Raw genomic sequence first — 25,460 nt, forward strand, 5'->3', positions numbered from 1 at the left:
TTTATTTCTTTTACGATTTTAAGTATCGAACCGCACCGTATATTAATGTCTGGCACGACGCACGATTCCGAAAAAAAAGTGAGTCGAACCGCACCGCGCCCACCCCTATGTGGTAGTAGCAAATAGCAATTAAATGAGCGTTTCTTGCATGAAGGTACTATCTGTTTTTTTTTTTTAAGAAAAAAGCAATGAAGGTTTTTTTTGGCCAAAAAAAAAGCAATGAAGTTAATTACTAGTTTACTCTTTTACACGCATATGCTATCTATTTATGTGTGTGTACTATTCTCTGACATACACTCGTTTTCATGAATGAGCAATTGAGCACCAAACACGCGCACACCGACAGGACAAGATTCCTACTATGCTTTGCAGCTGTGAGCAATAATGTCGGTTGGGTTCGTTCGTGAAGGCTGATCGCTTTTTCGTTTGGATATAATAATGAGCTACTTTCTAAACTTTGTACTCCATCATTACCAAAGAGCTTTCTTCACTCACCACGTTTTCAATTTCTTTGCTTTCAGTTCTCTTCCATTACTCTCAGTTATAGTTTGGCATAAGAAGCCCAACTACTCAACTGGGTTTCTCTCCCATTCTTTGAGTCCTTCAGGTGTTCTCTCTCTGTTTCCAAAGGTATAAATTAGCAATATATGCTTTTGGTTCGTTCTCATAGTAAGAAAGCAGTCCTGTTTACTTTTTTCTTCATTTGGTTCGTAGAGAACAACATGCTCTGAAGCTTTTATTCAGTGTTTGTTCTTTGTATGCTGACAACACTGTTCATTGAATATATGAGTGTACAGTGTTTTTTCTTTTATGTCTGTATGTGTATGTATTTGCTAAATAACACCTCTTTTTTGTTTTTTTTTTGGATATGCTATTGAATAAAGAAGCATAGATGGGCAAATGGAACTGGATTCTTTGCTCATATTAGCACTTTTTTTTGTTTGGATTTACTATTGAATATGATGAACTTGTTAAGCTAACTAAGCCATATTACTGTTATTAGTGCTGAGTAAAAGTTAAAAAAGGTTCTTCGCGCATCCTTAGACATTAAGCAATATCTAAGGGTGAGATTTTGAAAAGATAACAATTTTGTATCTTTGAGTATTTCGTTAAACCAACCAGGAACTTCACAACATATGTTACTGTGATGTAGTGGGAAATTTTGTCTATAATTAAGTTATGCAAATGCTCTGTTTTTCTTTGTAATCCTTTTGGTTTTGTTAATCTTGGGGTATTAATTGCAAAAAAAATTTATATGCGCAGAATGACCCATGCAAGATTAGGCCAATGGTTAAGTGTTGTTGTGTGTTTGCTGATCTTGCTGAATGCAGAAAGCCATCCTGTGGGAATCACTTTTGTGCAGGATGCAGTAGCCAAAGGAGCTGGTGAGAAATATTAGAATTGAGTATTTTTCTAAAGTTCCATTGTTCCCATGTCAATTTCTTTCTTTTGAACTTTCATTGTTTCCATAACAGTTTCTTTCGAACGAGTTTTCTTTTCACATGATATGTGTTCTAAATCTGAATTTGACAAACTATACAGTTTGTTTGGACGGGAGTGCACCGGCTTACCACTTTGACAAGGGATTCGATGCAGGAATTAACAATTGGCTGGTTCACATCGAGGTTTGTACTTTTTCCTGCCATGCTAAAATTGATTTGAAAGAAAGAAAGGATAGGGTGGGAATGTTAAACAAATTTATTTAGTTATAACAAACTTTTTTGCATTAATGTTTGACATCCCTATAAATTGATATTGGTGGTTCTTAGGGAGGAGGCTGGTGTAACAATGTTGCGAGTTGCCTTGAGCGGAAGAACAATTTCAGAGGTTCATCTAAGAAAATGGAAAAAGAAATGTCTTTTTCTGGGGTTCTTAGTAACAAGCAAAAATTCAGTCCAGGTTCGGTTTGCCTTCATATCTCATTAATTTAGCTGTCTTTAAATTAATTTTTTTGCCTTGATCTCGAATTTTGCTTCGTTAAAACAAGCATATCCTAAGTATGATTCAGTAACTGATCAACATAGCTCTCAATTATTTAATATGAGTTTCTTCTTTTTGTTTCCTTTATTTTTTCTAACACTAAAAATTGAACTTATTTTTTTATGCTAGACTTCTATAATTGGAACAGAATCAAAGTTAGGTACTGTGATGGGTCGTCCTTCACTGGTGATGTGGAAGCAGTAGACCCAGTAAGTTCAATTAACAAACCATGTTTTCTTTGGTAAGAAATTTTGAATCTTCGCGCGGTTTCATCTGTTTCACATGGCCTGTTCTTAATTAAACAATAATTTGATCAGGCTACAAACCTTCACTTCAGAGGAGCAAGGGTTTTCCGTGCCATCATTGATGATCTATTAGCAAAAGGAATGAAAAATGCTCAAAATGTATGACCTATTCTGGGAACTGTCCACTTTTGTCATCTTGCCCTCCCCTCTGATAGTTAATTTGTTAGTACTACTTGTCTGATTCAGGCTATTCTCTCTGGTTGTTCGGCTGGCGCATTGGCGTCTATTCTTCATTGTGATAACTTCCGTTCTCTCCTACCTGTGGGTACTAAAGTGAAATGTCTATCGGATGCTGGTTATTTCATTAATGCGTAAGTTTGGATTTCATTTCTTCCATCTCGATTACTTGTATGTCTGTACTAAAATTTCACAGTTGCTTACACCTAGTAATGACTAACAGGAAGACAGTTAGTGGATCAGGTCATATTCAAGCCTATTACAGTGAAGTAGTTGCAACACATGTATCTCTCTCTCTCTCTCTCTCTCTCTCTCTCTCTCTCTCTCCCCCTCTCAGCATTCATTCTGTGCATATGGTAACTATTAGCTTCTGATTCTGATTATCTATCTTTTGTGGCAGGGTTCTGCAAAGAATTTACCTGCATCCTGCACTTCAAAAATGAGACCAGAGTTTGTACGTATTATATTTTTTTTATGATTTTAATCTTCCCTATTTCCTTATTACTTCTAATATTTCCTTAAAAAATATTGCAAATTTGCAGTGCTTCTTCCCACAAAATGTGGTACCACAAACCAAGACCCCAATATTTTTTGTAAATGCAGCTTATGATTCCTGGCAGGTTAGCTCATTCTAATCCATGATTGCATATCAGTACTTTCCAATTTTTTGTAGTGCATGGAACCTTCTTTTCTAGTACTATTTAATGATTGTACAAAAGAAGTCTACTTGCTGAAAATTATTGTATGTGACCATATAACACCACGTGGTTTAATGACATGATGTTTTGCCATATGATCAAAGTTATAAATGTCAAAAACTTTTTATTAGCATATGAATTATAAATCTGTAACCCTGAATATAGATAGAACTAAGTAATAGTTTAGGGTACAATAGCTCTTTTTTTTATTCTCATCCTTAATTGTATTTTATACTTATATACTTGATTTTATCTATTTTCTTAGACAACCCAAGACTCTCCCCTGCGCCAAACAAATTAGTGGCTAAATTAACATATTGAGTCTCTTTCTCTTTCTCCATTCATTTTTATCATTTTGTAGCTCGATAAGCAATTTATTCTGGTTTGGCTCAGCTAGCTAGCTTTGACTAGCTCTTGCGCAATTTTTGTTTTACCAACAGTGCTGTTTCCTCAGGAGCTTTGTATACAAGAATAGCTTAGCTTGTATCATTCTTTCTTTGATAACAAAACAAACACCAACCTCAATACAAGGGCCAGTTTGGTGGAAAACGGATCTATCATTATTTTCTCCGTATTTCAGTGCTAACTTATTCTATCTTACTATTTGGCAATTGTATAAATAGAAAACAGTATCACCCGAACCTTCGCTAATCATCAGACCTGAAAAGGCAATAAGTACTAGTATGATAGTTATATAACATCTAAATATAAATGCTTTGTTTTCACTTTCTAAATTAAGAGAATATGTTGGCATGCATTTCTCAGATAAAGAACATTTTGGCACCGGGTATTTCTGATCCTCGGGGATCCTGGCGCAGCTGCAAGCTTGGTATAAAAAACTGCTCACCCGCTCAACTTCAAACCATGGAAGGTAAAATACCAGAAGCCTCCTATATACCAATAGGCAGTCCTTCAGACATTCAAGTTAATTATACTAGAATCCTTCATAGCCCCTTGAGAATATAAACCGAGAATTCAGTTCATACAAAATCGACTTAGGTTAAATCTCTTATGTCTTGAGTAAAATTTTATGGCTGAAGCTTCTTAAGGTCTCATGACCTACTGCCTTTACTGTGTAGTCTTTAGATGAACATAAACAATTTAAGTATCATTACTGTCCCCACAGTCCCCAGTCCCCCAATGAACAGAATTAGAAAGGAAAGCCTTTCATGCTTTTGGCTGAATTTGGTTTTTTGGACATACCAAGAGAAGACTGGGTGCTGGAAAATTTACTTGGTTTGTTGTTGTGTTGGCATTTGTTTCAGATTTTAGGTTGCAGTTCTTAAATACAATTTCTGGTGTGAGCAACTCTCCATCCAATGGATTGTTCATAGACTCTTGCTATGCCCACTGCCAAATTGGAACGCAGGAGACATGGTTGGCGGCTGACTCTCCCATGTTGGGCAAGACGGTAAGAAGTCCTGTAATCTTTACTTAATCTCCACCCATTATCAATTAATTATCTTTACATTTCCCTTAACTTTTTATTGGTTTCATTCATATTTATAGAAACAAATGACTGATTAAACTATAATTTTCTGAACAATCTTTTCGTAATATATTATGCAGACAATTGCGAAGGCAGTTGGAGATTGGTATTACGACCGTAGTCCGTTCAAAAAGATAGATTGCCCTTATCCTTGCAATCCTACTTGCAAAAACCGTGAATTTGATTCGAACGAGCAACAAGATTAATTTATTTATGTCAAAAATATATAATTTCTTTTTCTACCGAAACGATATATATAATTTTTATAAGCTTTGGACAATTATGTATTGACCGTATATCGTTCTCAAATAATATTTATTCCTTTGAGCTTGGTTGTGTCATGAGGATTTTTTGCACTGAGAAAGCAAAGAGGATGTTAAACAGTTGCAGCAAAATCATTTGTTGTGGTGGTGGATGGTCAAAGGATTTGTTGTTTTTTTTAAGCACCAAGATGGATCCTGCACAAGGAAGAAAGGGTCACTAGAAAGGCATCAGTATGGACCGGTCTAACCCTCTCCTATGGGAAGATCACACACACACGAAACTTCCACCCTCTTTAAAATTCTGGGAAAAATTTTCAAACAGGACACCTACTTTGGGATCGATCTTAGTTTAGGACACCAGTTTGGATTTGTGTTAGTGTAGGACATATATTTAGAATTTATGTTAGTTTAGGACAATCCGTCAACACCGTTAACTTTTTCGTCCAAATAAGGGATAAATTGGTCATTTCATATTTTTGAAATAAATAAAAATTTTCAAAAAGAAAAAACTAAAAAAAATCAAAACTTTTTTTTTTGGAGGAAAAAAAATCATTAAAAAGTTTAAAACTAAAAATTAATTTAAAATAGATTAAAACTAATAACAAAAAAAAAAAAGATGCAGCAGATTTGGATCATACCTATCCAACCCACGCCACCCCAGCAGATCTGCAATTGTATTGTCATGCTTCGAAGTTCAAAGGGTAGATGAAAAGCCTTTAGATATGGCGCCCTTCCATTTAAATTAGGCCACATGCACACACACCCACATAGAGCGAAAGGGTTAGGTTAGCGATCGATTGAAGGTTGAAGATGATAGCAAGGACTCCCCCAGCGAAGAAGCAATGGTTGGTGGAGAAGGAGAGCCCGGCGGCACCGCTTAGCCCTTTCGTCATCTACGAGGACCCTCTTCCCCTTCCGCTCCACCCACCGACTCTTCCGACCACATGCTCTGCACTAGGGCTGAGATTTTATGCCAAAAAATAAAAAATTATCGACCACCGACCGAGCATTGTTCCGAAAATTATCGAAAATTTCGATTACTGATACCGGGGTGTCGGTTTTCATTCCGAATCGGTGATTTCGGTAACGGTACCGGCTTACAAAATCAAATACCGATGGTATACCGATACTGAACCTCTATTTTAAAAAAATTGAAATAATTCATTTTTATACATTTATTTGATTATTTCTATACTATACCCTAAATAAAAAATACCTTTCTATATAATTTATAAAATACATTTCTATACTATACCCTAAACAAATAGAGTAAAAAAATACTAAAATACCCTAAACCCTAATATTATACTAAATTATAAACCCTATATAGTATATAGTATATAGTATATACTAATATACTATAATTTATAATTCTATATAGTATATAATGTATATTAGTATATCACTATATCCTATTAATAATTCTCCCCTTATAATGTATATTAGTATAACACTATATCCTATTAATAATTTAATACTATAAATTTATAATTCATAGTTGGTACTTGGTAAGTTGGTAGACTTCGTAGTAACTTGATAACTTGGTATATATTATTATAGTAATAATGTAATATACTAATATAGTATATACTAAATAGTAAATAGTAAATAATATATAGTTATATAACTTATATTATATACTATATACTAAATAGTATATAGTATTTACTAATGTACTATTAAAGAATAAAGTAGTAATGTAATATAGACTATATAGTATTAATTAACTATTAAGTATATACTATATACACTAATACATTATAGAAGTATAGAGTATAGGCTATACTGCTATAGTGATATACCCTAAGGTTTAGGATGTAATTAATGATATAAATTAAAAAACATATAAACTATTAAGTATTAACTATATACTATAAAAATGTATAAAACATATAAATTATAGGGTTTAGTATTTATAAGTTATAAGTTATAAATTTATAGTATATACTATATAGTAAGTTAGTAACTAGTTAACTACTAACTATAAGTATAAACTATATACTATAAATTTAAAAACATATGTAATAAAAATAAAAAACTTCAAACCCCAACCAAACCCCAAAGTCCAAACCCCAAACGAAGCCCCAAAATACCCTAATCCTACTATTCATAAATTCCTAATTTCATAATGTTTAAAATCTAAATAATAAATGAATTTTTTTAAAAAAAACCACTTAAACAAAAGTCAAAACAACAGATTTTTTTTTGTTTCACTCACAAGGTCTCTCACTCTCGAAGTCTCTCTCTCCTCCTTCCCGCAACACCCTCTCTCGTTAGTCCGGCATGATGCCGACGAGCTAGGCAGTGAGACCACCACCAAACTCTCCCTTTCTTCCTCCTCTCCCTCCCCATGGCCTTCTCTCTCCCAGATCTCTTCTCTCTCTTCTCTCTCCTCCCTCCCCGATCACCTCTCTCTTCGATCTGCTACCCTTCAGCAACGGTTGGTGACGAGGCCGAGCTCATCATGCTCGACTACTCGCCTCCTCCTCCCCACTCTCCCTTTGGTCTCCGCCCACTCAAAACCCCCTCTGTCTCGCCGCCTCCCACACAAATGGTTTGCATTTCTGGGTTTTGCTGCTAGTGGGTTTGCCGAGTACCGCTCCGACACCGCCCAGCTCCGACCGATGTTGAATGCATCGAATTTCGACTACCATCAGCACGGTATTGGGGTCCAAAATCCTCCCTCCGCTCATTCTTGGTCGGAAGTCGGTATGTGGGTTTTGGTACGGTTACCGTTCTGAACCCACCCCTACCTTTACTGATAGACTAATAGTAGAATTTGAATATAAGACCGTGCTTACAAAAAAAAAAACATACTGATGGATTAACTAACAAAATTTTGAGAACAAAGGTCTAAAAGGCCTCAATCCAAGACATTAGCACCCTCAGGTTCAAGCACACACAAACTATCATCTGATGAATCCTCATCCTCGTCTGACACATAATCGGGATCAGATGAGTGATCACCGCCAGAGCCTGAACTGGAGGAGGAGCTGCCAAACCAATCCAGACCTACAGAAGGCAGAGGCACCAAAGCTGCATGAGGAGGAGGCAAAAGCACCAAAGCTGCAGGAGGAGGAGGCAGAGGCACCAAAGCTTGTTCCTCAATCTGGCGACCCTTCTTCATTAAATTGATTACATTAGTCCCTCGACCAGGGGAAGGGGGTGGAGAGATGCAGACACCATGGGGCGGTGTGAGCCAGCCAAGGGGACTCGAGCGTCGGCCAGGTGACTGGGTCTGGTGCCGGCCAGGTGGCTGGGTCTGGCGCCGGCCAGGGCGGGCAGAGTGGCCACGGCAAGGGGAAGGAGAATGGCGCCGGGGAGAGTGGCGATGCGAAGATTGGCCAGGGCAAGGGGATGGAGAATGGTGCCGGTATGGGGGTGGAGTTAAGCGACGGTATGGTGGGGGAAGAGAATGGCGCCGGGGAGAGTGACGACGAGAAGATTGGCCACGGCAAGGGGATGTAGAATGGCGCTCGTATGGGGGCGGAGTTAGGCGACGGTATGGAGGGGGAGTAAGGCAACGGTATGGGGGGAGTAAGGCGATGGTATGGGGGGAGTTGGGCGACGGTATGGTGGAGGAGTTAGGCGACGGTATGGTGGGGGAGGAGAATGGCGCCGGGGAGAGTGGCGACGTGAAGATTGGCCACGGCAAGGGAATGGAGAATGGCACCGGTATGGTGGCGGTGTTAGGCGACGGTATGGAGGGGGAGTAAGGCGACGGTATGGGCGGGGACTTAGGCGACGGTATGGCGGGGGACTTAGGCGACGGTATGGGGGAGGAGTTAGGCGACGGTATGGTGGCAGAGGAGAATGGCGCCGGGGAGAGTGGCGACGCGAAGATTGGACACGAGAAGGGGATGGAGAATGGCGCCGGTATGGGGGCGGAGTTAGGCGACGGTACGGTAGGGGACTTAAGCGACGGTATGGGGGAGGTGTGTAGTGCCGGGATGAGGATGGTGTGTGGCGCCGACCAAAGTAGGGGTAGTGGTGCGGCGTGTGGGACAAACGCGCGGGGGCTGCAGAGTGATATTGGGCATGATCTAGAGGCAGATTGTGTCGCGGCGGTGTGTGGCGCTTGCCATGGATCGGCGAGTGTCGGGCTGGCGGTGCACTGTTACTGCGGTGGTACGACATTGCTGTGTGTAGGGTTGAGATTTTATGCCGAAAAACCGAAAACTGACCACCGACCGAGCATTGTTCCGAAAATTATCGAAAATTTCGGTTACCGATACTGGGGTGTCGGTTTTTATTTCGAACCAGTGATTTCGGTAACGGTACCGGCTTACGAAATCAAATACCGACGGTATACCGATACCGAACCTCTATTTAAAAAAAATTGAAATAATTCATTTTTATACATTTATTTGATTATTTCTATACCATACCCTAAATAAAAAAAATACCTTTCTATATAATTTATAAAATACATTTCTATACTATACCCTAAACAAATAGATTAAAAAAAATACTAAAATACCCTAAACCCTAATATTATACTAAATTATAAACCTCATATAGTATATTGTATATAGTATATACTAATATACTATAATCTATAATTCTATATAGTATATAATGTATATTAGTATATCACTATATAATGTATATTAGTGATATACATTATAATGTATATTAGTATATCACTATATCCTATTAAATTTATACTATTAATAATTTAATACTATATCACTATATCCTATTAATAATTTCCCCCCTTATAATGTATATTAATATAACACTATATCCTATTAATAATTTAATACTATAAATTTATAATTCATAGTTGGTACTTGGTAAGTTGGTTGACTTGGTAGTAACTTGATAACTTGGTATATAATATTATAGTAATAATGTAATATACTAATATAGTATATACTAAATAGTAAATAGTAAATAATATATAGTTATATAACTTATATTATATACTATATACTAAATAGTATATAGTATTTACTAATATACTATAAAAGTATAAAGTAGTAAAGTAATATAGACTATATAGTATTAATTAACTATTAATTATATACTATATACACTAATACATTATAGAAGTATAGAGTATAGGCTATACTGCTATAGTGCTATACCCTAAGGTTTAGGATATTATTAATGATATAAATTAAAAAACATATAAATTATAGGGTTTAGTATTTATAAGTTATAAGTTATAAATTTATAGTATATACTATCAAGGGTTTAAATTTCGAAGTTTTTGGCGAAATTTCGCCGAAAATTTCGATTTTCAGGGGGTCTGAAATTTTAACACGAATTCGACAAAATTTCAGAAAATTTCGGTGAAATATTCGAAATTTCGAATAGGGTAAACTCAAATTTTTTTGAATTTGAGCGAAATTTCGCTAAAATTTCGTCGAAATTTCGCTCAAATACCCACGCACCCAGGCTACCCAGCTAACAGCCTAACCCTCACGCAGTCACTCACGCCTCACCTGAAGCATCGCACACCTCTCTCAATCTGAAAAATTGAAACCCGATCTGCAGCGCCGCCTCTCTCGGCTTGCTAGTCTCCTCTCTCTCTTCTCTCTCTCTCTCGCCTCTCTCCTCCGTCTTCTCGGCTTGCAGCAGCGCCGATCTCTGTTTCTGTTCTTGGACTCCGGCCATCTTCGCAGCAACTCCGGCCACCTCGAAGCATCCGGCCACCTCGAAGCCTCTGGCCACCTCGAAGTCTCCGGCCTTTCTCTCTCATAGTGAGTATACAGCCAAAGTGCCAAACACAACAGTGATTTCACCTCGAAGTCTCGGACTGTGGCTGATTGAGTGATTGTTGAGTTTTTTTTTTTTTTTTTTTGTGTTAATGTGTTATTAACTTATTACAATTTACAATAAAGTTTGGCTGATTGATCTTGGGTTGATTATTTGATTTATATAAGATAAATTATATTGATCTTGGGTTGATTTATATAGATTTGGAATTAATTGTATGATTTTGGGTTGATTTTGATTTGTATAATTTGTATGATGTTGAATCTTTAATTGTATAATTTTGGAATTGATTGTATAATTTTAGGTTGATTTTGATTTGTATGATTTGTGTAATTTTTATGATATATAAATATTGATATGGAAGTTGAAAGTGATGATATGATATGAAATTGGAATTGGTATGATTTGTTAATAATTAATATGGAATTTGTATGATTTGTTAATACTTAATAGTATCTAATATGTATCATGTATGGAATTGCCGAATTGGTAATTTAGAATTAGTGAAATTAATATGGAGTTGGTAATAAATTAATAATTAATATGAAATTAGTAATATGGAAATGAAATTGGTGATATGATATGAAATTACAAATTAGTAATATAGAATTGCCAATTAATAATATGAATATGATATGAAGTGACAATTACAATTATGGGCAAAACACTCCAATATTCTACCTACCGCATCGCCTTACTTGGTTGAGTCTGATAGTAACTCATTGGCACAACAAGAGACAAACTCTTCAAATGAGTATGCTTATGGGCAAATTCAACCACAATAGGTTCCTGATCCATATGGTTGGCATGTTGGCAATTACATGCAAAATTATGCTGGAGAAGTATCTTGGGATGATTATTCTTCGCATTACACCTACTCTGGACACGATGATACTGAAGACAGCGGAAATTTTGAACCTCCTAGAAAATTTATGTGGTATTGATTACTTTTGTAATTTACGTGGCAATATTGTAGTAAAAATAAAATTGATGTGTTATTGTAGTAATTATTAATTAGTGAAGCATTTTTTTAACAGTATTTGCCTCCAGCGCGCATTATATTCATCACATATCACATGAAATCTACTATATAATTTGGTTTTTTCAATATTTTTTATCAATGTAGTAGATAATATGTTAAATAAACATATGGTAAAATTTCATTCAAAATTTCCGTATTTTGATAGTAATTTCCGTCGAATTTTTGTCGAAATTTTAAAATCTTCGAAATTTCCGTCGAAATTTCTTCGAAAACCGAAATTTTATTCCTTGTATACTATATAGTAAGTTAGCAACTAGTTAACTTCTAACTATAAGTATAAACTATAAACTATAAACTATAAACTATATACTATAAATTTAAAAACATATGTAATAAAAATAAAAAACTTCAAACCCCAACAAAACCCCAATTGAAATTTGACCCCAAAAAACCCTAAACCCTAAACCCCAAAGTCTAAACCCCAAACGAAGCCCCAAAATACCCTAATCCTATTATTCATAAATTCCTAATTTCATAATGTCTAAAATCTAAATAATAAATGAATTTTTTTTAAAAAAAGACCACTTAAACAAAAGTCAAAAGAACAGATTTTTTTTTGTTTCACTATCAAGGTCTCTCATTCTCGAAGTCTCTCTCTCCTCCTTCCCGCAACACCCTCTCTCCTTAGTTCGGCGTGATGCCGGCGAGCTAGGCGGCGAGACCACCACCAAACTCTTCCTTTCTTCCTCCTCTCCCTCCCCATGGCCTTTTCTCTCCCAGATCTCTTCTTTCTCCTCCCTCCCCGATCACCTCTCTCTTCGATCTGCCGCCCTCCGGCAACGGCAGGTGACGAGGCCGAGCTCATCATGCTCGACTACTCGCCTCCTCCTCCCCACTCTCCATTTGGTCTCCGCCCACTCGAAACCTCATCTGTCTTGCCGCCTCCCACACAAGTGGTTTGCATTTCTGGGTTTTGCTGCTAGTGAGTTTGCCGAGTACCGTTCCGACACCGCCCAGATCGACTGATGCTGAATGCATCGGATTCCGACTACCGTCGGCACGGTATTGGGGTCCAAAATCCTCCCTCCGCTGATTCTCAGTCAGAAGTCGGTATGTGGGTTTCGATACGGTTACCATTACGAATCCACCCCTATCTTTACTAATAGATTGATAGTAGAATTTGAATATAAGACCGTGCTTACAAAAAAAACATACCGATGGATTAACTAAAAAAATTCTGAGAACAAAGGTCTAAAAGGCCTCAATCCAAGACATTAGCATCCTCGGGTTCAAGCACACACAAATTATCATCTGATGAATCCTCATCCTTGTTTGGCACATAATCAGGATCAGATGAGTGATCACTGCCAGAGCCTGAATTGGAGGAGGAGCTGCCAGACCAATCCAGACCTACAGGAGGCAGAGGCACCAAAGCTGCATGAAAAAGAGGCAGAGGCACCAAAGCCTGTTCCTCAATCTGGCGACCTTTCATCTTTAAATTGATTACATTGGTCCTTCGACCAGGGGAAGGGGGTGGAGAGATGCGAATGCCATTGGGCATTGTGAGCCGGCCAAGGGAACTTGAGCGCCGGCCAGGGGGACTCGAGCGACTGCCAGGAGGCTGGGTCTGGCGCAGGCTAGGTGGCTGGGTTTGGTGCCTGCCAGGTGGCTGGGTCTGGCATCGGCTATAGCGGGCAGAGTGGCGATGCGAAGATTGGCCATGGCAAGAGGATGGAGAATTGCGCCGGGGAGAGTGGCGACGCGAAGATTGGCCACGGCAAGGGGAAGGAGAATGGCGACGCGAAGATTGACCACGGCAAAAGGATGAAGAATGGCGCTGGTATGAGGGCGGAGTTAGGCGACGGTATGGTGGGGGAGGAGAATGGTGCCGGGGAGGGTGGCGACACAAAGATTGGCCACGACAAAGGGATGCAGAATGGCGCCGGTATGGGAGCATAGTTAGGCAACGGTATGGTGGGGGAGGAGAATGGCGCCGGGGAGAGTGGCGACGCGAAGATTAGCCACGGCAAGGGGAAGGAGATTGGCGCCGAGGAAAGTGGCGACGCGAAGATTGGCCACGGCAAGGGGAAGGAGAATGGCGTCGGGGAGAGTGGCGATGCAAAGATTGGCCACGGCAAGAGGATGGAGATTGGCGCCGGTATGGGGGCGGAGTTAGGCGACGGTATGGTGGGGGTGGAGAATGGTGCCGGGAAAAGTGGCGACGTAAAGATTGGCCATGACAAGGGGATGCAGAATGGCGCCGGTATGGGAGCGGATTTAGGCGACGGTATGGTGGGGGAGGAGAATGGCGCCGGGGAGAGTGGCGACGCGAAGATTGGCCACGGCAAGGGGATGCAGAATGGCGCCGGTATGGGAGCGGAGTTAGGTGACGGTATGGGGGGAGTTGGGCGATGGTATGGAGGGGGAGTTAGGCGACGGTATGTTGGGGGAGGAGAATGGCGCCGGGGAGAGTGGCGACGCGAAGATTGGCCACGGCAAGGGGATGGAGAATGGCGCCGGTATGGTGGCGGTGTTAGGCGATGGTATGGAGGGGAAGTAAGGCGACGGTATGGGGGGGGACTTAGGCGACAGTATGACGGGGGACTTAGGCGACGGTATGGGGGAGGAGTTAGGCGACGGTATGGTGGCGGAGGAGAATGGCGTCGGGGAGAGTGCCAACGCGAAGATTGGACACGAGAAAGGGATGGAGAATGGCGCCGGTATTGGGGCGGAGTTAGGCGACGGTATGGTGGGGGAGTTAGGCGATGTAATGGGGGAGGTGTGTAGCGCCGGAATGGTGGCGATGTGTAGCGCCGGGATGAGGATCGTGTGTGGCGCCGACCAGAGCAGGGGTAGTGGTGCGGCGCGTGGGACAAACACGCGGGGACCGCAAAGTGATCTTGCGCATGATCTGGAGGCGGATTGTGTCGTGGCGGTGTGTGGCGCCCGCCATGGATCGACGAGTGTCGGGCTGGCGGTGCACTGTTACTGCGGCGGTACGCCATTGCTGTGTGTAGGGCTGAGATTTTATGCCGAAAAACTGAAAATTACCGACCACCAACCGAGCATTGTTCCGAAAATTATAGAAAATTTCGGTTACCGATACCGGGGTGTCGGTTTTCATTCCGAACCAGTGATTTCGGTAACGGTACCGGCTTATGAAATCAAATACCGATGGTATACCGATACCGAACCTCTATTTTAAAAAAATTGAAATAATTCATTTTTATACATTTATTTGATTATTTCTATACTCTACCCTAAATAAAAAATACCTTTCTATATAATTTATAAAATACATTTCTATACTATACCCTATACAAATAGAGTAAAAAATACTAAAATACCCTAAACCCTAATATTATACTAAATTATAAACCCTATATAGTTTATAGTATATAGTATATACTAATATTCTATAATTCTATATAGTATATAATGTATATTAGTATATCACTATATCCTTTTAATAATGAAACATATGTATCCTATTAATAATGTATATTAGTATATCACTATATCCTATTAAATTTATACTATTAATAATTTAATACTATAAATTTATAATTCATAGTTGGTACTTGGTAGTAACTTGATAACTTGGTATATAGTATTATAGTAATAATGTAATATACTAATATAGTATATACTAAATAGTAAATAGTAAATAATACATAGTTATATAACTTATATTATATACTATATACTAAATAGTATATAGTATTTACTAATATACTATAAAAGTATAAAGTAGTAAAGTAATATAGACTATATACTTATATAGTATTAACTATTAAGTATATACTGGATCTATACTTCACCGTCAGCTCTCTGGATCAAACAATATTGGGTTATTAATGAAATTTCGGACAATTGGATGAGAAAATGGTGCTTGCTAGACTTGGAGGCTGTCAATGAAATATTGTAATTTAGCACTGGGGAAATTATTTAACACCTTATCTTTTATCATTCAATAGTAATTATAAATATTTATGTATCGATTGTTGATATTCAAAATTTCCAATTTCACCATAGGATCGACACTAGAACCCAAGAATATGTTGTCGGCACTTATATTTCCATGATATCCTCCTAACTTAACTGTAATATACAATTTTTCATTAAGAACATTCCTAATGGAAATAAAATTACTCGAATATTCCTTAAACAGTTTGGTTGGTTTACACATTTACACCCATGACCCAACCAATTCTGATTCTCAAGGTTTAAGGTTTTATTACATGTACTTGGTTTCTTCTCCACTACCCTCAGTTGCCACTCTTCTTCTTCAAACTCTGTTTTTCAACTCTAGTAAGCTTCTCCTTCTATCTTTCTCCTAACTTCAAGTTTTTAATTATTTGTTTATAATTAGAGTTTATTTGAAGTTTTAATCCAACATTTAGGGTTTAATTTTTCTGGAATCAACTCACCTCAATAATTTTGGGTGTTGGGGAATTGATTAAATTAATTAGTCAGATAGCTAGAGTGTTTAGATATGAAAAAGAAGAAGACAAATAATTATAAATATCTATGCTTCAATTGTTGATATTCAAAATTCTCAATTTTGCCATAGGATCGACACTAGGACCTAAGAATATGTTGTCGGCACGTATATTTTCATGTTATCCTCATAACTTGACTATAATATACAATATTCATTAAAAACATTTCTACAAAAATAAATTAGTAAACAACCATTTAACACCTCTTTTCTTATCATTCGACAGTAATTATAAATATGTATGTTTCGATTGTTGATATTCAAAATTCCCAATTTCGCCAAAGGACTGACACTAGGACCCAAAAATATGTTGTCGGCACTTATATTTTCATGTTATCCTCATAACTTGACTATAATATACAATATTTCATTAAAAACATTTCTACAAAAATAAATTAGTAAGCAACGATTTAACACCTCTTCTCTTATCATTCGACAGTAATTATAAATATGTATGTTTCGATTGTTGATATTTAAAATTCCCAATTTCGCCAAAGGACTGACACTAGGACCCAAAAATATGTTGTTGGCACTTATATTTTCATGTTATCCTCATAACTTGACTATAATATATAATATTCCATTAAAAAAATTTCTACAAAAATAAATTAGTAAACAACGATTACACACCTATTCTCTTATCATTCGACATTAATTATAAATATCTATGTTTCAATTGTTAATATTCAAAATTCCCAATTTCGCCAAAGGACCGACACTAGGATCCAAAAATATGTTGTCGGCACTTATATTTCTCTGGTATCCTTCTAACTTGACTATAATATACAATATTCCTTTAAGAATATTTCTACAAAACAAATTAGTAAGCAATGATTTAAGGTTTAAGGTTATACTACACGTACTTGCTTTCTTCTCCACTCCCCTCAGTCGCCACTATTCTTCTCCAAACTCTGCTTTTCAACTCTAGTCAGCTTCTTCTTCTATCTTTCTCTAAGTCCAAGCATCACACAGACTCGGTTACTCAAATATTTATCTTTCTCCTAACTTTAAGTTTTTGTTTCTAATTAGAGTTTATTTGAAGTTTTAATCCAACATTTAAGGTTTAATTTTTCTGTAATCATCTCACCTTAATAATTTTGGGTGTTGGGGAATTAATCATTAATTGGTTAGCTACTTAGAATGGTTTAGATATGAAAATGAAGAAGGGCAATAAGGAACTCTCATCCCAACACCAGTAGTAGAACTAGAAGCCAGAGAGAAATAAGCGAGAGTGAATAGTTTTATTGGTGCGAGCCTTTATGTAATTGTTTTACAATATGTTTTGTATGTTTCATTTAACTCATTCACACATAAGTTTACATTTTTCACTCTACTAATGTTGTGGGTTTCTGATGGTTGGACGAAATATATACCATTTTTTTTATAGATTAACCCTCTAGCTTAGAGTGCAAAAACTCGAAATTTTTGTGTGTTTTTGTTAGGTTTTGTGTCTGTAGGTAAAATGAAGTAAAGATGGAGAAAAGAAACCAATCGAGTTATATCAGATCATTTTCTAGAAGCTTTTCATGAGTGTTGAGTTTCACGATAAGCAATGGAATAAATGGGCCAAGGAGCGTGCACGCAAACTACAAATAAAATATATGAGACAAGGAGCAGGCGCATGTTCTATAAAGAGAAGAAACGGGCCAAATAAGAAATAGGTGCGCGTGGGCTTTGAAGAGACACAAGAACGGGCCGTAATAATTTTATGTACAGACAATAATACCCTCTCGATTCAAAACTCAAAAGAAATACCCTAGCCTCACTCAGCCTCTATCTCGCCGCCTTCGCCCTCGCCTTCTCAGTCTCTTAGTCTCTCGCCACCCTCGATCTCGTCATCCTCTCCCCGAAAACTCAGAAACCCATCGCAGAAACCCAGAAAGTTCAGACTCTCTCTCGACGTCCTCGCCGTCTCGCTGAATCCTCGTCCTCTCGCCACCCTCGATCTCGCCATCCTCTCACCGAACACTCAGAAACCTAGAAAGTTCAGACTCTCTTTCGCCGTCCTCGCCCTCTCGCTGAATCCTCGCCCTTTTCGCCACCCTTTCGCCATCCTCTCACCAAAAACGCAGAAAACTCAGAAACCCATCCTAGCACGTCCATCGCCCATCATCCCAGAAAAATCAAACCCTCTCAAACTGAGTTTCGAAACCTAGAAACCCAGAAAACTCACTCAGACTCTCTCTCTCACCGAGTTTCGATCTCCCAGAAACCATAAAGTTTCATTTAGTATTACATCCTAACTGAATGGATCTTGAGATTCGTAGGTACTTATAATCTGTTGATACCTTTTTTTTTTTTTTTTTTTAAGTTTCATTGGTAATGGTTGTTTTAAGGTATAAAAGTTTAGTTGGATCTGAGACCTGGTTGTGATGAAATTGATTTAAATATCAAGCTCAGTTCTAGATCTTTGAAGTATGTTTCATGTTTTGATAGATATACTAAATTGATTGAACCACTGATTCACTTATATATAATCTGTTGATACTATTTTTTTTATTTCATTGGTAATTGTTGTTTTAAGGTATAAAAGTTTAGTTGAATCTGAGACAAGATTGTGATGAAATTGATCTAAATATCAAGTTCAACTCTAGATCTTTGAAGTATGTTTTTTGTTTTGATATCATAGCTGATATACTAATTAAATTGATTAAACCACTGAATAAAGTTATATCCCCAATTTCAAGTTCTTCTAACTAGCTAGTTTATATGAGCTGCATATTTAATTTGGTTTCTTAGTCTGTATATATATTTGTGTTGTCTTCTCCTTTTTGTTCTCTAATTTAGGAGCAAGTCTCATTTGATCTCTTTCTCACTACGATCTTCATTTGCTGTATGTTTTGTATAGGTGTAAAAATGTCGTCATGTTGCTTGGCAACACAGTTTTCCTTCAGGGCCCATAACATCTTCACAAGAGAAGTAAGCCTCTGTAACTGTAACGATGTCATTCTTGACTCAGTTGTTATTCCAATTCTTGAAGTAAGCCTCTAATTCTAATCTAATTGTAATATTAACATATATATATATGTGTGTGTGTGTGTGCTGGGAAAAGGCCCAAAAGGCTTGGATTTTTATTTTTATAATTTTTTTTTTCTGCTGTAAGCCTATAATGAAGAATATTTACCAAAATACTGAAAATTACAGAAAATTGAAGGATCCGAAAATTACCGATTACCGAAAAAATCGATTTGGTAATCGGCATCCAAATTGAATTACCGAAAATTTTGGTAATCGAATCGGTAAGGCCATTTACCGATTCGATCCGACCGATGAGCAGCCCTAGTATTAATATTTATGACGTACGACCCGTAACAGAATTCATGACGTAGAAGCCGAAAAGGATAATTATGTGACGCATAAAAAAAATTATTATTACGCCGCATCCACCTTGCTTGCCGCCCACCAATCACAAGCTGCCTCTACCTCCTCTACTCCCCTATATAAAAACCTCTTCACTTCTACACAATTCACCAATTCACATTTTCAAGGACTGGAGAGTGGCGAGAACCACCTTGTTGTCTATGCAAGAACCAACATTTCATATTTGGATCATTGTCCATTTGCACTATAAATTGAAAGAAAGCATTAGGGAAGTGATATACGATACTGTATGAAGAATCAAACAAGGTGTGAGTTTTGGAAGTCTAGCACTAGGGGATATAATTATAAGAGACAATAAAGTGTGGCTACCTAAAGTAAGAAAGTAAGAAAGTAAGGAAAAGGTCTAAAAGATCCATCTAACTACTTAGAGCAATTCAAGACAGTATTTATTCTAGAGATATTATGTGCACATCACAGTATTGCAAATGAATGCCCCAATTCCCCTTTGACCCGAGAGAGAATCACAAGAGCCATTAGTATTCATTTTATACATACTCGAGGGAGGCTTCACTCATCATACGGAGGAATTGAGAAAAACATCATTGAATGGTGGAAGAGAAGAAGCATACTCATCGTGGAACATAAATACCATGAATTTGACCCCTAAAATCCCCAAAAGTAGCACTTGGGCAATGATTTAACACCTTATCTCTTATCATTCAACAATAATTATAAATATTTATGTATCAATTGTTGATATTCAAAATTCTCAATTTCACCATAGGACCGACACTATAACCTAAGAATATGTTGTCGGCACTTATATTTTTATGGTATCCTCCTAACTTGACTATAATATACAATATTTCATTAAAAACATTCCTAATGGAAATAAAATTACTCGGATATTCCTTAAACAATTTGGTTGGTTTACACATTTACACCCATGACCAATCCTGATTCTCAAGGTTTAAGGTTTTACTACATGTACTTGGTTTCTTCTCCATTCCCCTCAGTTGCCACTCTTTTTATTCAAACTTTGCTTTTCAATTCTAGTAAGTTTCTCCTTCTATCTTTCTCTAAGTCCAAGCTTCACACAGACTCGGTTACTCAAGTATTTATCTTTCTCCTAACTTCAAGTTTTTAATTATATGTTTCTTATTAGAGTTTATTTGAAGTTTTAATCCAACATTTAGTGTTCAATTTTTCTGGAATCAACTCACCTCAATAATTTTGGGTGTTGGGGAATTGATTAAATAAATATGTGCAACATAAAAAGTTATTATGTGCGGCATAAAAAGTTAGGCATAGATTCAATTTAGACACATAACTATATATGCTATTTCAACGGGGTCCATGAACTTTCAAATATTTCAAATATACATATGATTTATTATGTAAATTGAAAAAATGAAATTTCGTCCATCAATTTATTGAGAGATTAGTTAAATGTCAGCTTGGCTTTTTCTAACGGGGATTAATTGGCGACGTGGCACCAACTCAGCATACATTTCCCGCCAAATGAGCAACACATGTCCACTTGACACGGGCCCACACACCCATCACCTCTTTCCCGCTCATCAAACGCTCTCCTGACCATTTAGTCTCTAAAAAACATCACGTTTTCCCCCAAATTCGAATATAAATCCCTCACTTGTGTTCAACGAGCGAGAAAGAGATGATGAGTTTGTGGACCCGTGTTAGGGTTTAGGTGGACCTGTATCGCTCATTTGGCAGGAAATGAGTGACACGGGTTCACCTAACCCCTGACACGGGCCCACAAATTCTCTCTCTCGATTATTATTAAATTGTGGGCCCGTGTCGCTCATTTGGCGGGAAATGTTTGCTGAGATAGCGTCATGTCGCCAAGTAATCCCGGTCAGCAAAAGCCGAGCTGTCATTTATGTAACGACCCGACCCAAATTTTCACTACAATTTTAAATTTTTATTTAAGTATGTTTTTTTTTAAGAGGTCTTTAAAGAATGTTGGGTTGTATTTTAAAGATTTGAGATTTATTTGGAAAATAAAAAGGGTTTTGATTTAAATATTTATTTTCGTTTTAATTTGGGGCTTTACCCAAAGTTGACTTTTAAAATAAATGGGCTTTCGATTTTGACTTCGGCTCCGTTAGATAGGTTTCGAGCCCACGATTTCATAGACACGTAGCACGCGTCGATCCGAGTTACAGTTTGAAAGATATGGGCGTTTGAAGCGAGGGGCAATTTCGTAAAATGGACAAATTGGGTTTAAAAAAATAAGATTTTTTTAAAACTTTCTCTCTCTCTCTCTCTCTCTCTCTCTCTCTCTCTCTCTCTCCCGCACTCCCTCACTTCTCTCTCTCTCTCCCCGAGCTCACTCACCTCCCCCTCTCTTCTCTCACCGGCGCGGCCAGCTCCGGCCTACTCCCCGGCGACCAGAGGCCGGCGATGAGTTCCTCTCGTCGTCACCGACCCCACAGACCCCCCCCCCAGTTTTCTTCCTCTCCGCGACTCCCTCATCTCTTTCCCCCACTGCTCGCGATCGGCTCAGCCCAGCCCGGTCAATTCCGGCCATTACCCGACCAGCCCAGGCCACCGGCGAGCCTTCCCGACGCCGACCACCTCTCCCGGCCACTCCTCCAGCCAGCCCAGCTCCCACACGCGCGGAACCAGGGCCAGAGGAAGCCCAGCCCGCCGCCTCTCCCTCACCGAATTCCGGCCAAATCTCAGCCCCTTTCATCCATATTTTTGGTGAGTTTTCTTCCTCTTCTATTGGGCCTTCATTTCCCTAAATTCATATTGTTCAATTTCAAGTAATTGGGAATTTGAAGTTTCTGAGTTTTGAAGCCATTTCGGGTGTTCTTTAATTTTCAGACTAGAGGACCATTTGTGTTGTTTTGAATAATAAATTCTATTCCTAGGAACCCCAATTGTGGTTTAAGATTGAAGGACTGAATGAGTTTGAGGAATTGGGCATTCTCGGCTAAAAATCTGATTTGAGACAGCCACCTTGGGCGGCACACAAGGGGATTTCGAACCCCATTGTATTTTAGTGAATGTAGGATGATTTTAAGGAAATGGTGGAGTGAGTTATTGATCTTGGTTAGGACGTTTTTGGTTAGGCTGAGCCGAGGAGCTTCCGGAGTGTTCATGTAGGGGTTTTAGGTCTACGAGTGGAGGTTGGGAATCGTCGAACTAGAATGGGAGGCGGGTGTGATGTTAAGTTGAGTCCATATCTACGTTTAAGTGTCTTGAGTCGGAACTAATTTTATTTCGTTGATTGTCTATTTTATAGGCGAGACGACCGCGGCTCGAAACGATTCGGCGGAGGATCGGAGCTAGGATTCTCACTGTGAGTGGACTTGGCTTCTTGAACGTTTTTATAAATTCATGGATTTGTTCATGTTTAATATCTTGAATAATTGATTTCTGCGTAGTGAGTTGGATTTTGTTTTCCTTAAAAATGATTTTCAGGAACTTCAAGATTTTTAAATCATGATTTGATAATGATTTTATCCAAATATGATGACTTGTGAATTTGACCTTGATTTTAATTGAATTATGGGTTTTAAATGATTATTTGCCTATTTAATCATTTGATAACCAAATATGAGATTTTACTTAGCTTTGAAAAATTTGTAAATGAGATTTCCATGTTGAGTAATGACTTTGTTAATTTGGGAATTTTCATTGTGGAGGATAATTTATTTTGAATTTGGAATTTATGCAATAAGTTCATGGATTTAAAGTTTCTTGGAAAAGTACAATTATTCTATTCTTGGTGGAAAAATGATTTATTTGGGTTATGGAAAAAAAATGGTTTTCAAACCACCCTTTGCAGTACCCTCCAGATTATCAGATACATAGGTCTTTGGGACCCATCACGGCACACATATAGGCTTTGGGCCGTGTGTCGGGATGCTTCGCCCTTTGGGGGCTGCTCTGCGTGCACGTACGACCAGGTTTGCCTGCACGTGCTGATTTTATTCACATGTGTGTATGGCTAGGATATTGCCTGCACGTGTTGGATTTCACTCCACGCGTGTGTATGGGCAGGATATTGCCTGCCTGTGCGATGCAGGAATTTCGCGCAGGTGTATGGCCAGGATTATTCAGGGTATATAGCATGGTGGAAAATGAATTTGGCTATTTTCAGAAATTATTAAATATGTTTTTAAGTGAGGGATTTCTTTTGAATTATATCAAGGTTGTTGTTACGATGTTTTACGGTTCGTATGTTTTTAAGAAATTGTTATCTTGAGAAAATACATATTGTTTTATGGGATTCTTTTAAGTTTAAATAAACTTTATGGTTTTAAACTGGGGGATTTCAAAGAGTGACGCGAGGTCTTAGAGCTAAACGTGTTTTTGAAGGATTTTCTGAAACATGAAGTTTACCTCAAATGTTCGTTTCTATTAAACTGTCCACTCACTGAGTTGTCTCACGGTTTATTTTGTTTTGTTTTAAATTGTCCCCCCAGGTAGTAGCTTTGGTGGAGGTCGAGCCAATCACGTCGAAGCGGTTACATCCATATTCCTTCTCGGACCAGTAGGCGTCATTCTATTTTTCGGTGTAAAATTCTTTATAATAGATTAGAGGCTCTGATAACCACTTAAAATATTTAGTTGGTTTCTCTGTGAAATTGTTGGGTCTGAGACCCTATTTGGTTGTGGTAGAGGTGGTTGATGACTTAGAAGTGCTTTTAACAGGTTTCAAAATTTCTGGGTTAGTCCATTTTCAGGGAAGGTTCTGCCGAATTTTCGGTAGGATTTTCCTTGATTTTGGATTCCCGCAGGACCTCTCCGGGTTTTAGGGTGGAATCTGGGGGCGGTCCTGTCATTTAACTGATCTCTCAACGAATCAATGGGCAGAAATTCATTTTTCAATTTAGATAATAGATCGGGTGTATATTTGAAATATTTTAAAGATCATGGACCCCTTTGAAATAGCTTATATAGTTATGTGTCTAAATTGAATTTATGCCAAAAAGTTATTACACCGCGTCCACCTTGCTTGCCGCCCACCAATCACAAGCCGCCTCTACCTCCTCTACTCCCCTATATAAAGACCTCTTCACTTCTACACAATTCACCAATTCACATTTTCAAATTTGAGAGACATGGAGGAGCCAAGAGGAAGAGAGAGCCAAGAGGGAGATTGGATAAGTCGAGAAGGAGAAGAAGGAGCCGTGCCCATCGCGAATGCCGCCCCTACTATCGCTGATCTCTCTTGTGGTCTTTTGATTTTTTTTTTTCTTGTATTTCAACCCTTTTATTTTATTAATCAAAGTATTTTGTTCATTTGAACTTTATTTCAATTATATCAATTATGTTCATGTTGTTCTTGTTAGTGGTGGATCTATCCATCCTCTTAATATGAATTAGTTACTCTTGACATGTTATAAGGATGATGAAACCTTTATAAAAGTTAAACCATAACATCGTGACATGAGACTTAGAGGTCAACTGAAAGACATGCATGCATGACAATGTTATCTATTATCAAATTCTTAATCTATGGTTTAAAGACATGTTAGACAGTTGAATTTCTTTGGAGTAATTAACCTAGATTGTTTGCATCTAGCTAATGTTAGAGTTTAGTGTGAAATAAACAAAGACACTAAATTCAAAAGGGTGTTGTGGTTAGTTTTGTGAGAAATAGTGGATGTCTTGTATTACTGGTAGGACTTGTATGTTTTGTCGTTCACAACCATGACTCTAACCATGTGTTTGGGCACATGTTTAGTTAACTGCTTGGTGAGACTATTTTGTAATCCAAGTATGAATTTCATTTATTGTGTGGGATCAACCTCTTACTTATACGTTATATTTACCTCAAGCGATTCTTATACTTATGAGCTACAACTTGGTATTCAATTCTAAAGTCCAAATAAAACAAGTTGTACAAAAAGTGACAACACTAATATTATTTGAAAATAAGTTGCTAAACATACTTTCAAGTCTATTGGTTGATTCCATCAAAAGTCTAGTTAATTTTCATCTTTTTATTTTTGTGTCAGTCAAAGGATTGTATGTGTCAG

At 38.0% G+C, this 25,460-nt stretch overlaps 1 protein-coding gene and 1 long non-coding RNA gene across 2 annotated transcripts; both read left to right on the plus strand.

Annotated features, from left to right (window-relative positions):
• The first annotated feature begins 368 nt into the window (after positions 1-368).
• LOC147273230 (pectin acetylesterase 8-like) lies at positions 369-4,976 on the plus strand. Its single transcript, XM_086256332.1, has 13 exons — positions 369-630; positions 1,264-1,385; positions 1,543-1,625; positions 1,770-1,899; positions 2,110-2,189; positions 2,298-2,384; positions 2,472-2,596; positions 2,686-2,746; positions 2,863-2,916; positions 3,005-3,082; positions 3,926-4,031; positions 4,426-4,571; positions 4,730-4,976. The coding sequence occupies exons 2-13, from the start codon at positions 1,265-1,267 to the stop codon at positions 4,853-4,855; spliced, it is 1,197 nt and encodes a 398-aa protein (XP_086112458.1). The 5' UTR covers positions 369-630; position 1,264; the 3' UTR covers positions 4,856-4,976.
• A 16,971-nt stretch (positions 4,977-21,947) lies between these two features.
• On the plus strand, positions 21,948-24,640 carry LOC147273231 (uncharacterized). Its single transcript, XR_015119730.1, has 3 exons — positions 21,948-22,170; positions 22,715-22,771; positions 23,901-24,640. It is a non-coding gene; the product is annotated as an uncharacterized LOC147273231 (long non-coding RNA).
• The last annotated feature ends 820 nt before the right edge of the window (positions 24,641-25,460 follow it).

The sequence above is a fragment of the Dryas octopetala genome, chromosome 9 (genome assembly GCF_963921425.1).
Source record: "Dryas octopetala chromosome 9, drDryOcto1.1, whole genome shotgun sequence".
Taxonomy (NCBI): Eukaryota; Viridiplantae; Streptophyta; class Magnoliopsida; order Rosales; family Rosaceae; genus Dryas; species Dryas octopetala.

What these genes read in the sequence shown, in the direction of transcription:
- LOC147273230 (XM_086256332.1), top strand. Translation starts at nt 1,265, where the DNA reads ATGACCCATGCAAGATTAGGCCAATGGTTAAGTGTTGTTGTGTGTTTG. An exon ending in CAAGCAAAAATTCAGTCCAG is followed by an intron (nt 1,900 to 2,109) that starts GTTCGGTTTGCC and finishes TTTTTATGCTAG; the next exon opens with ACTTCTATAATTGGAACAGA. An exon ending in ATGTGGAAGCAGTAGACCCA is followed by an intron (nt 2,190 to 2,297) that starts GTAAGTTCAATT and finishes TAATTTGATCAG; the next exon opens with GCTACAAACCTTCACTTCAG.